We start from the raw sequence: 14,080 nt of genomic DNA, 5'->3' as shown, positions 1-14,080 counted from the left end.
GTGCACGTGAGCCCCATTATAGTAACTTCTGTATTGTTAGACAGGCATAGCTGAAAGGTCAATATAATAAAAATATATACATGTATAATGTTATGAGATTTAAGCTATTTAGTCTAAGCATTTATGTTTTTGTGTTATAATTTGTGCTCATTCTAGAATGAAAGAGGCATAATGCATATTTATTTCCTAATTTTTATGGTGACTACAAGATCAGTCAGATCCACTGAACTTGTACAGAGATTCATTACTGAAAATAATAGATAAAATATAAAATTTTTTCTTAAGAAATGTTTGATAACTATCTGGACATTATAAAGATTTCGCATGTCAAATTTCAAAATTTTCTGGTTGCATAAAAGTATTTTTAATCTTAAAGTGATTATTACTTTGCATAATAGATAAGCAATATGTAAAAAGAAAAAAAAAAGACATGAGAAAAACATTGTTTTATAAATCTTAAGACTCAATAAAAAAATTGATATTTTGCATATGAATGCATTGTAATGTTTACTGATAATCTGCCAAATTTCGTTAACATTTGGTTACTAATTTAAAAGTTATAGCATGAAAACTAAACCACAAATTGGTTACAAGGTTGGTCCCAAGGACAAAGCCCATGCTGAAAGAGTTAACAGTAATAATACTGTACAAGAGTAAAAAACTAATTACATCACCAAACACATACCCGTTTATTTTATGATGTGTTCAATGAAATATATTAAATTAATCAAACTTCAAAGTAAAGTAAATGCACTCTGAGCTTGTTCATAAACTTTGCATTAAAGTATGATAAAGATCATGAAATTATGTTTTCATAACATCACATGCTACTGTAGTAAATACCCCCCCCCCTCAAGTGTTATAGCAGATAATGTATAATCAGCACCTCTGATAATAATTCTAATATTTAAGTGCATAAGATCTTCACATTAGACATCTGAATGTATTTTGTCAATATTTGACATAGTTTGTCATTTAAGTTTAATACTTGGTTCGCAATTGCTGAATGCTAAAATATTGCATTTGGGTTCAGCGCTTGTAAAAGTGAATGGTCCACACCCATCTTGTTATCATTCATGTGTTGACCATTTGTTGTAATGTGGATGATGAAATTATTTTCCAGTACAGGTTTTACTGTCTAACATGTAACAATTTTTTTACAACTTTAGTACAAGAACCCTTCATTGATTTTAGTCCACATATTAAGAATTACGCACTTCAAGCAACTTGCATCTTAAATTTTAGAATGGTGAAGTTTTGTATTCTGTTGAAAGTAACTTTATCTACACTGTATAAAAATTATAATATTTGATAATTCATGCATGTAGGTTTCTGTAATTTAAAATAAATTATCTTCTTGGTCATTCACTTGTGAGCAAACATTTGTCAAATAAAAATATTGTAACACTTATGTTGTAGTTCAATTTGGTTCATTTCACTAAAATGACTTTTATATATTTATTATCATCATCACTTGGAGATGAAGACTTCAAATCAGCTAAATAATTTCCAAAATAAAATCCTAAAGGTTTGGATTCAATACTGAACATTAAATCTATACATGTATAAACTATACAAACTATATAAAAGTAATCAACATATACCTCTCTCCTGTGCTTCAGTATCACTTTCAACATTCTCTCCATCTGAATCACTCTTTGCTTTTTCGTCTTTGTCATCATCTGATTCTCTCTCCTCTTGTTCTTCATCATCTGAATCTTTCTCCACTACCTCTCCTTCTTCTTCTGACTGATCTTGCTCACTTCTCACCTCTCCTTCTTCTGGGTCACTTCTTTGTAACTCTTCCTCATCACTTGCTACAGGAGATAGATGACCATTTGATCCTCCATCACTGTTGGCTTCTCTTTCTTCAGGTTCTTGTTCTTCCATTTCAGCATCAGATTGTGATGCTTCTGACCTAACAAATTCCTTTTGAAAAGATGTTTAACTATAATTTCTGTGGTTGCCTAGGTAAAACTAATAATAATACTTTATTGTTAACAGTATTTAAGGTTTCTAGTTTTTGATTATTTTACCTTTATTAGAAACTTCTACACGCACACGAACAAGCTTCTAATGAAGGAAGTGGGTTAAAGTTTTACTGATTACACTTAAAAAAATACATACACATACATCAAAAAGAAGTCTCATGTCTTCAAGCAGTCTTCATAACCATTTGAATTATGTTATTTTTTTAATGTATTAATTGCTTAAAAAACAACATTTCTATTGCAGAGTTGATCACAATATTAAATATAATATATTTTGTTTAAGATATTAATTAGTGGCTAAAACTTGAGTAGAATCCTTACCAAGGTACTATGGCTGAAACATATTGTTAAAAATTTCCTAAGTTAAATTGATTACAAAAAAAATTAAGGTACATATTTTATATAAACCTAAGTACATTCCTATTCTAGTTTAATGATTAGGTAAGACAGCATGTCAGAGAGAAGAATGTTTTTGCAGCATTTACTAATTTATACTTATTCTAAAATGTTAAAAATGAGCTTAATGCTAAATAAATTCAAACCTTACTGAAAGATATTCTTAATTTCCAATTTAGAGCTGGGCAAATTGAGCTGATTAGTGCCATACAAGATAATCGGTTATTCAATACTTATGATTAATTGTTGCCAGGAAAACAACTATTCAAAATTTATGATGCTGATTATCACTGTTTTCATTTAACTCAACTATCTGAGTAATCAAAATACTGCCTTTATATATTTGCTTAATCCAAGTTTGTTCAGCTTAATTAATTAATGTCACAAACACTGTAATTAAATAATAAAAATTAGTATATTTCTGATTATTACAAATATCAGAGTAATCAAAATACTGACACACAACTAGCCACACTGATGTGCGTGTGTGTTTACTTTCGACTAAATAATAGTGTAACTTTAATATATTGCTTATTTCTTGCAAGCTACAAACATAATGAGCTTTAGTTAAGATTGCTTTAAAAAAAAGTTATGGTAAGCTAATAATCATTGTTCTTTATTTGCTCAGAAAAAAAACAAAACTGTTTGCTGAATAACTTACTCATTTAATTGAGTTTGTCAACATTTACTAGACATGGACTACTAAAAATTTGTCATACTGTTTAGTTGTCAGTCCATTTACATGAACAGGATTCCTGTATAATAATGACTAGCTCCAGATAAATATGGATACTGAAAAGAGAAAACACTGCCTAGTACAATTAGTTTTAAGTTATTTATTCACTAATTTTTTAGCATGTTCATGTGTTTCTACAGTTTCTTCCAGCTTGTGTTGTAAAATGCAAATGTATTTATCATTTTGATGTATTCTAAATTTCTGTCAGTATCAACAACTTTGTGCTTGAAAGCTTATGATGTTTTTTATACATTTAATTTCACCATTAAGTTTTTACATTGATGATAGAATTAAAGAAAAATCCTACATCTGTAGTTAAAGATTTTTTATATAATCATAAATTCAACATTTTTTTAAATATAATTTTCACCTTATGAATCATTTTAATTACTGCAAAGATGTAATTTAGTATCACAAGAGTAAAAGTTTTACTCTCTTTGTTTTTCTGGGATCAGAGGAAATTTATTTTCACCAAATTATATATTACCTACTGTACATTGTGACAAGAATTATTACTAATTTATTACATAAAATCTAAGGACAATTATTTTTAATGAAGAATTAGTTCACTTACTTTCAGTAGAGTTGTCTTGTGAAAAGTTGTATGGAGAAACCCATTGAACAAATATTACTCATATTTTAAACTTGTTATAGGTACTATGTTACACATACGATACATTTCTATATACAACAGTTTACAATTGAAAAACTAACTTAATCATAAACTATTGTACCTGATGGTGCTAAACATATTAAACAAAGGATTATTCAAACATGTCTTTAAAAAAAAATATGAAAATGGGAAGATTATTCTTATGCGAGAATAATTTATTAATGAGTCCATCAAGTGGGAAACTTCACTAAAAATTATCAAAACAAATGAAATTCTAACTAACCTGTTGACCTTCACCATCACTTTCAATTTCCATGGGTCCACTGTCTCTGGATCCTATAAAAATGAGCAAAATCAAAAGTTTGTTTGTTTTTGAATTTCGCGCAAAGCTACACGAGGGCTACCTGCACTAGCCATCCCTAATTTAGCAGTGTAAGACTAGAGGGAAGGCAGCTAGTCATCACCACCCACCGCCAATTCTTGGGCTACTCTTTTACCAACGAATAGTTGGATTGACCATCACATTATAATGCCTCTATGGTGGAAAGGGCGAGCATGTTTGGTGGGACATGGATTTGAACCCGCGACCCTCAGATTGCGAGTCGAGCACCCTAACCACCTGGCCATGCTGGGCCTAAATTAAAAGTAAGAATAACTTTCAAGAAAAAATCCATCATTTACACAATATCATGCATTTTAAAATGTATATTTATAATTGAATAAATATCATTATTTCAAAGATTATCACAATTTGAATACTAAGAAAAGATTCCTTTTTAGATATTTTAGTTCAACATGATCAACCAGAAACTAAGTGCTGATACTATCTTCACCAATTTCTACTGGCTTCTGCCATTACATCACGTTTAGGCCAACTATTAAATGTCAAAAATGATAAATTAAGCCTCAGTTAGAGTGGTGGATTTTATATTTTGTAAACCTAAAATATATATCAATAAGACTACTTGTTTCTGTATCATTACATTCTATGTAAAGCATTTAGCTACTCAAGATGAGAATTATTTTTACTGATTTCTCTTCCCTAAACAGCAGCTTCTTTTGACTTTCTTTAGCCTCAAGTCCAAAAGAGCTAAAGTACAAGTATGTGACATCATATTTAATATTATGCTGTGCCACTGCTAACTAAAGACCTTATGAGAAATGATCCAAAGCCACTTGCCTGGACATATAACCATCATGTAACAAAGAAAATGACAAACCTACTTATCTCTCATCACACAATAGCCATCACTTCCTCTAAAGACAAAGAGAAACCTGATGGCATTGTAGTTATTTGTCCTGTGTGGACGATTCTTGTTGTCACACTCAAAACAAAATGGAAGTTACTGTCACTAGTGAATTCATAATGTGGAAGTAAAAGGCCATACAATCTGCAGGTGCAGAAATTTTGAAAATGAAAATACAAATTTAATCTTTCCACAACAGTGGGTGTTTTTTAGATACTTCCACAACAAAAGCTCATAAGTCAAAAAAAAAAGAAAAGAAATGTTTCTACATACAAGTGCCAAATTGAAAAATGATAACTGAACAATCATTATAGTGGGAGTCAGCTGCCTTAGGAGGCTGTATTGCAATCTTATTGGTGGAGGATTGTCACATGCTCATTTGCATACAACGACGCAACAATATCAAAAGGAGACAAGTGAATTTAGGTAAGAGCTTCAAGGCTAGTAGCAAGTGAAAATATTTTGCATATAGAGGGCAGAACTGAATAAGGAAAGCTACATGTGAGTAGAGGTTGCTTTTCATACCAGAATTTCATTTTTATTTGCAATTATATATTTTTCTGGATAGAGATATGTATTCTATATGGTACAATCATAAGTACAACTTAATCAGTAAAATACACTGTATGATGCTGTCCTTAGAGAGCAATGTCACAAATGGACAATCTAGTAATTGATCTTGAATTACGTTATCTATTCATCAAGGTTCTTTGTTGAATGTGGATATTTTCTAGCTTTCAATACATGTTTTTATTTTTTGTACGTATATTGTATTTCTGTTATAGATAATAATCGTCAGACAAAACTAACAGCATAAAACAATGCTTAATGGAGTATTTCTAGTGTTCTACTTAATACCAGTCTCATTCATATGAACAGTGATGACAAGTTATCCCTTTCCCACAAAGCTAAATAAAAAATCAGGTGAGATATAATTATTATAATACTAAATTATCAAAAATAACCTCTGATTACAGCAAGCTAATTAAGTTATCATAATTAAAATTAATTAATTAAATAATGCACACAGGATAATTCCACCATTACTCTAGTTACAATTTTAGCCACTTTTAATGCTTGCACCTCTTTTAGATCTATGTTATTCACTAAACCCAGCTGTTGTTGTTATATGACAATTTATGACCACAAGATACATAACCACACATCTAAATTATGAAAACTAGCAGAAATGCCACCTTACAGGTGGATGTTTGTGCCAGTAATTACTAATCGTAGTATTCACACTTCATTGAAAAAAATTTAGGAAAAGTGAACGTTTTCTAAAAAAAAGGATTTTTCTGGAAAGTACTGTATGGGAAAACTGTTCGGATTTTGCTGATATAAACTGTAATGTTTTAAATATTAAAGTCGTAACTTAATTGAAAAAAATGTTTTTAGTACTATATTTACAATTTACATCAATAAAGATATAATCAAGCCCTCATATACAGTCCTAGTGAAAGTAATGTTCTTGTTGTGAGGAGAGTACTTTTATTTAAAATTGTGTTCTGTGATAAAGAAATGATTGTTGCATATACCATATATATTTTTCTAATAGTCTGACTCTTGAATACCCAAAATGGGAAATTTTTTGTGGATTTTTGCTTGTGGTGCTAATCAATAGATGGCACCATATTGTATGTATTATTTTGGTCACCTATATAGATACATATATATATACAATCTACATGCATTATAATAAAATGTTAATTTACTTTTCTCTGGCTTGCATTCTGTTAACCATTACTCTGATTACACCATAAAATAGTATGTTGTTTTAACTTGCAAATATCCATAGAATATCAGTAAAACAATAAATTCAAATTATATACTGCATTAGCAAGGAATTACATAACATTACATAAGATCTATCTACTGACATTATAATACCCCCCCCCCCCCAAGGTAAGATGAACTTATTTTATCACTCTGCATAATCCTGTTAATATTTTTTGCTTTACTTTTTTTACTTAACATTTGAAAATAAATAACCAAACTCCTTCTCCAACTTGTAGACTTTCTCCTCTCAAAATAAAAATTACATGAGTTACCAGAATCAAACAAGTTTCTCCTTGAAAGTATCTATTTTATTCAAAATTACCTAAACAAACAAACAAACAAACAGAAATGATGCAAACAGATACAGTGGGTTAGCATATACCAAGACAAAGCTGTGGAATAAATGGGGAAAATAATGCATCTACATGGTCAAAATTTCACCCTATCATCAGAGGAAAGCAAAAAAAAACAGCTTTGCTCTGCAAATTTATAAGCCTTATATGTGTTTAACTTTGAACAGGATCATATCAGATGTTAATAATATTATCTGAATCAAGCTGACACTTGCTGGGAGGTCTCCAATTACGTCTCTATGATGCCTATCAAGTTATAAGCATTAAAACCATTATAGAAAGATGTTTAAATTCAACATTATATTTGTATTTCCAATTTGTATATTTTGTTGACTTTTTTTTTTCGTATGAGTGCTTAATCTGTGTAAAATGTGGAAAAGTACAAAACAATTTTGTAGCATTTTACAACTGTACATGTTTGTGCACATGAATAATTTGTGGTTTGTTATTGTTAGTATCAGTTCATTAGGGGAGAAAATTCCACAGTATTTATCTCAATAACTATTTATTAACAGCTTCCACAACATTACGAGCTACAAGTTCCATGATTTCATTCTGTGAGACTCAATTGCAGTATTTATTATGGACATGTGAAAAAAAACTGGGGGTTGTGTTTCGATACCAGCTAAAACAATTCCATAAAGTTACCTTCATGAGCCTCAGTGTCCCTGTATGCCAAACCTTGCTTTCCAAAATATCTAATAGCACCAAAAATCACCTCAAGTGCTTTCCTATTTGCCTTCTGTTGTTCAACTTTTTTGCTGCTAATAAACTTTGCCGTTGCATCTTGTGTTTCAATATTGATTTTTATAGTTATGCATTCTCTGTGACTCTGACTTTTGTAGACCATTCTTACTCTTTCTAAAATCATTCCATCCTATTACCCATGGAAATATGGTAACTGAGGAATGCTGAAATGGAAGTAAGTGATTACTTTGCGTGGCCCACATACACACATGGCAAATTATATCATTCATATCACACTTGTATTCAACCCATGGGAAGAGGTTTTTCCAACTTTCCTGGAAAGTTTGGCCTTTTTGCTGCTAATGTCTTTGTTATTACTGTGAATGTTAATTCTGCTCATTGTGACGTTGATACTGACAGGTTCATTGTTACTGAAGCAGATGTTGATTTTGCTCATTGTGGTGTTAATACTAGCAGGTTTTTTGTTACTGAAGTGGATGTTGATTCTGCACAATGTGATGTTAATATTGGTGGGCTCATCATTAGTGAAGTGGATGTTGATTCTGCACATGACGCCAATTTTACTGATGCTACCGGCTTTAGAAATGGTGTTAAAACTGCCTGTGAAATTTTATGCTTCTTTGGAGGATCCATTTATCTAAAAAATTAGACAAAACTATTGGTAACATTTTGTGTTGTGGATAATTTAAGAGATGGTATGTGCATGAAGCTATAAAAATAGCTATTAGGTTTAACATGTCTTGGTATGACTAAGCCTCATATAGTAGGTATATAATTGAAATCTAAGTTTTTAGTAGGGTTGGTAAATTGCTAAAACTTTCTATAATATTCATAGTGGTAATTATTAATTGTGATTTAATATCCTACATGGTACATATAAGTCATTACACTTTTCTTTAACATTGTCTAGCCAATAACATTTTCTGGTGTGGTCATGGAGTGTTTTCGACCACTGCTGTAATAAATATCGAAAAAACACAGAGCACAGGCAAATTTAGGGGTATAAAAACAAAAAAAAACATCATTTACACTCTTCTATAATAGCTGACTTACATAAAATATAAAGAGAATCATAAACCTTGTATATAATTTGGTGGGTCTAACACTGCATTGAATTGTAATATTGCATATATAGAATTACATAACAGTTTAAAAATTGATCTACAGAAGGAAAGAACTCACTTTATTGTGAGCAGATGGCAAAAGTAAAATGAAAGTAAATGGCTTTCTTCGAGTGATATAACCTTCTCTGGCCATGCATCCTTTACTGTGCATCACAAGAAGTGATGGTTTGGTATAGGAGCATAGAAGGAGGCGTATGCATCTTGTGAGCATGTCATGCTCCTATTGGTGAGGAGGTAACACATGATGATTTGCATGAGAGACATGTTGAAGCGGAAGGTTTGTAGCATGAATAAAGAAAAAGTTTGCATATAGAGGGCAGCACTGAACGAGACTATCTAATCTTGTGAGAAGAAGTAAGTACAGTATCAGAAGACTTAGACCTACTGCATTAGTTAGCTAGGGTTAACATTGGTTATGACCATGTGCTATACTGTTGTGTAAGCCTAATTAACTGTTTATTAGCATTAGCTTACGTTAGAAATTATGCAAAAAAATACTAGTAGTAGTATTGTTTGGAAATAGAATGTTTACCTTATGTTATTGTCAGATATAAAAAGACTGTTTAGTGTAGGTAATAATATTAATTTACTTATTTTGTGTTTGTAATTCATTGATGTTGAGGCTATGGAGATTTCTGGAAGGACTATGTGATAGACGTATAAATAGCTGCGACCAAATGAGCAAAAGAGAAAAAAAATAAAGTTATGTGAAAGAGAAGTTCGGTCAGAGAAAAGTTAGAAAATGTAAAGTTAACCATCATGGGAGTGAATGGCCTAATGAGTGATATGTTAGAGTGAGATTAACAGTTTGAAAGAGATAAGGAGAATAATTTGTCTTGTCAAAGAGTGTTCTAAACTAATTGAATCCACCTGTGTGAACTTTGACAAAAGGCAGACAATTATTCTCCATCAAATGCATAGGGTAGTCGTTTTGAAAGAGTATGTTTTGTATAGAAGTAATTTTTTCGTGAATGGCTAAATAGAATGAGGTAAGTTTGTAGGCTCTATTTAGTAGACAAGAGAATAAGCCGTAAGATACCCACTCTACCCAAACTTCCATTATACATCCGCTTACCATATCTCAGGAGACAGAGCTCCCTTATCATGACACAAATTATTTGGAAAGTAATTGTTTTTAAACTTGAGTAGCACTAAAGCACATCAAAGTGAGTTACACAAGTATAAAGATTTGATGTAGTTGTTTTGTTAAAAATGTTTGGGTATACCTTTAAAGAACTCTAATAACAGAGTGGATACTTGGATCTCTATCCAACTGTTCAGTATGTTACCTTTGTTGATTAATTAGGACACTGATATATGTATTCCTTCCATTTCTAAAATAGTACCCAGAAAGTTTTGAATATATTGTGTACATACAAAATACTTATATGTACCTGAAGGGTCTGTTTTTTTTACTCTTCATAGTAAGTATTAAAATAATTCTATTTAGAAATTAAGTATTCCAGGTTCCTTATTTTTTGCACTAACTTTACAAAGAAATTTTGTTACAAAAGTATAAATGAAAAAACAAATAAAACAATTATGATATCACTTAATAGAAATGTTATAATCAGCAGTCATGAGGTAATAATTGTTCCTTTGTTAGGAATACTTAAATTTCATATACAATCTTAAAAGACGAAATTGATGGGACCTACAATATATAAATTTTTGATAAAACATTCATTATTTCTTGAATGTGGAAGAAATGCACCAGTGCCATAAACAGCTAAAAAGAGGACTGAACAAACAATATAACATTTCACCACTTTTAACATAGCGTCATCTGAAGATATCACATTAAACTTTGTGAAATGTTGTACTGTGGTTCTTTTTTGTTTCATTTTAATCTCCTTTTTGGTGTTTATACTTTAACTTTTAAAGTATATAAGATACCTATTTTACACAGCATAATCAGTGTTTCTGTTCTGTTGCCCATGTACACCCATAAATGCTATTTCATGAGTGATTTATGACACCTAGTTCTTTTGCACATCACAAAAAAGTTTTAGGAAGGATAAGAACAGTATAATATTATCACATTTATTGGAAATAATTGTTTGTAAGATCATGCCAACGATTTTAGTGATATGATAACACGGTAACCATAACTATAACCTCCACTGATCCTGTTGCTATGCATATGCACAATGCTTTGATTGGTTTTTTTTGTTTGCCCACAGTTGACTACGTGATTTTACATGCATTCATTATATTTTTGCCTGTTGTATCATATAGTTCATTATAAACACTTTATTGAAATTATATGAAGTAAATGTGACAATTCTTTATAAATTTAAAATAACAGATGTGTAACTGACACTTTTACCATGGCCTAACTGTACCAACTAATATGTGCTACTTTTTTGCTTCACGGGTTGGCTATATGTGTAACTTTACTCCTTACTAATACTAGTGAGTAATATGTAATTATCCTCTGCAATATTCAATTTCATTTTTAAACATTTTACTAAGTCTTACAACCAAAACTGGAAAAAAAAATGCTAACAGCCCCATTTTCAAGCACAAAGCACCCCATAATAATATGTAATGACCAATATAAATTGATAGAGACCCACGTATGTACCAAGTTTGTTACCACTCGGAAAATTACTTGAAAATGAAATATATTATATAGAATTTTAGAACTTATACTGTTATAGAGCTGAAGACTGGGTTAACAAGTTAGTTAGATAATCTGGAAATCAAATATAACAGTAGTAACAGTAACACAGTAGGAACACTTTTTTGGTTTTACTTTCATAAATACCAATAATACTAATATTAGCAATATACGTATCGTGTAGTTTCATCAGGGTAGTAGTAGTAATAGTAGTACAAAGTTTAGAATTTCATATTCTTGTAAGTTAAGCCTAGTTCATTTTAACTGGTAATAACTGTAACACTATTGTACAAGGATCTACAACACAAGCGTACTACGTTACACAGTAAAGTGAGTAAGTATAGTTAGGCCTATTCAGTAGTAACAGACTACTGTACTGGCAGTGGTATTGTAAGTGATAGTATTCGTAAGTAATTTAACATTATTATTAATAAATACTACATTAGGAACTATCGAGTCTCATAGTCACTGATTCAGTGATTGAAACTTACCTTCATTCTCCATTAGATATTCAGCTATTACTTATAATTAAAAAGGTAATACAGTCCGCAAGAAAGAACTATTAATTACTAATAAGAAATGTATTTATCTAAGAAGCACTGAGTTTACAATAAACAATTTAAATCCTATTTAGTAAATGACGATACTTATTTCTGTGCAGGTTTTATTATTTTTTGTTTCTACAATATGCCTCGTCCTCTAGTGCTAAACTTGTTAAAAAAATGGAAGTAAAAATTCTTAAACCGTTAAATAAATACGAAAAAATATAAGTTATTTGGTAAAAAAATTAAATTTGAGGAAATGAACATATTTTGACGAAAATGTACAATCTCTGGTAATTTAGAAGATTTATTAGTGAGATAAAAACAACCAGTAAGATCTTAAAGTTAAGAGTAAGCTTTAGTATCGCAATTAATTTTGTCAAATAATTAACTGTAATTTTTGTGTTCATGTTTTGCAAAGACATCTGCTGAATTTATGTTACTGTTTGCTGGTTTTGTGGTGATCTTTAAAAGCAATTGACTCTTCAGATAGACCAGCCCCTCAGTGGCACAGCGGTATGTCTGCGGACCTACAACGCTAGAAACCGGGTTTCGATACCCGTGGTGAGCAAAGCACAGATAGCCTGTGTAGCTTTGTGCTTAATTCCAAACAAACAAGCAGATAGACCAAGATTTGACTTGTAAAAGCTTATTGCAGACACCGTGGTACCTCTGGCACAGTCAGTTATTTAATAGACCTAACTTCAACTTAACATTAAACAATAATTATAACAGACAGATTAACTAACAAATTCATTAACTCAGTATTCAGTCATTAACTGAATTCACGTGTTAAGTTCACTGACTATCTCAATAGTCCACTGTAACAGATTCACAAATTAATAACTCATTAATCCACGTTAACTAACTCGTATTTTATAACGTTCAAATCGGTTCCTAAACTTTCAAGAGGATTCTAGAATCTAGATATACAGTCAATTTACCCTCTGGCTAAACTACAATAAAATCCTATAATCTGAAAAACATAACTTTCAAAAGTATTCTTTACTGATATTTAGCTAGATGTTCTCTTAGTTTCCAACATCAATCACTGTATGTGATATTTGTTCTTCAGTTCATGGTTTACATTCTATGTGGTATATGAATATCGTCTGTGTTTCTATCTTTTTGTAATGTTATGATATTTATTATTGTGAATATGTGCTGATTTCACATGATATGTGATAGAGAAAATTGTTAAGTTGATCTTGTTCCAAGCTTCCTTTGTTTCTTTGTTGTTCTCTAAGTTGGTACTACAATACCTCTTACTACTAGAGGAGATCATTGCTTAGTACAACGTTGGGTAAATATATTGACAGCAGTATTCACCGGTTGTTCAGATGATATCTAAAGGTTATGTCTTCACCTATGTTATAATGAGAATGACCAGGCACATGGTAGTACATGTTTCTCTGGATAAATGCGAGGTTTCTTGGAAATTAAGTAACCTGGTATTCTGACAGTGTGGTACAAGCTCTCAAGAAAGATCGTTTAGAACTTTATCATGACTAAAGGTGTCAGAGAAATGCCATTTCGAGCAATTGTCCAACGTGAGAACTGCAAGTATACATACTATGTTTGTGTTTAGCGTATAAAATAGAGTGTACATTTTGTTCTACATTTATGTTCAGCCTCATTATTTTCTTTAACATCGACTCAGTTAAGTACTAATTTTAGTACTACTCTGTAATTTATACCTTAAACCAATCTTCCATAATTTAGTGGACCTATATGATAGTTTTAACAATAAAACAGTTTACCAGAATGTATCATATCTGTATAATAGTGACGTTTACTAGAGCTATTTCCTTTTAACTGTTTTAAAACCATTAACTTGAATTATTTGTGATACATTGTTTACACACAAATGTGTTCTTAGTAAACATACAAGTGTACAAAATTTATAAATAAAAAAAAATCAGAAAGTAGGAATGAGAGCACCGAAAAGTAAGGAAACAATGTAGGAAT

The 14,080-nt window shown here is 30.8% G+C and overlaps 1 protein-coding gene across 1 annotated transcript in view; it reads right to left on the bottom strand.

Moving 5' to 3' along the window:
• The window catches only part of LOC106471719 (protein IWS1 homolog), a 37,841-nt gene extending 25,576 nt beyond the window's left edge, over positions 1-12,265 (bottom strand). The window contains exons 1-3 of the mRNA XM_013932339.2: positions 12,062-12,265; positions 4,020-4,072; positions 1,605-1,929 (exon numbers count right to left, since the gene is read on the bottom strand). Coding sequence (XP_013787793.1) covers positions 1,605-1,929; positions 4,020-4,072; positions 12,062-12,074 — 391 coding nt within the window. The 5' untranslated portion in view covers positions 12,075-12,265. The remainder of the gene's footprint in view (positions 1-1,604; positions 1,930-4,019; positions 4,073-12,061) is intronic.
• Positions 12,266-14,080: the final 1,815 nt, after the last annotated feature.

Source organism: Limulus polyphemus, unplaced genomic scaffold (genome assembly GCF_000517525.1).
Source record: "Limulus polyphemus unplaced genomic scaffold, Limulus_polyphemus-2.1.2 Scaffold4810, whole genome shotgun sequence".
Taxonomy (NCBI): Eukaryota; Metazoa; Arthropoda; class Merostomata; order Xiphosura; family Limulidae; genus Limulus; species Limulus polyphemus.
This window is presented reverse-complemented; position numbering and strand designations above follow the sequence as displayed.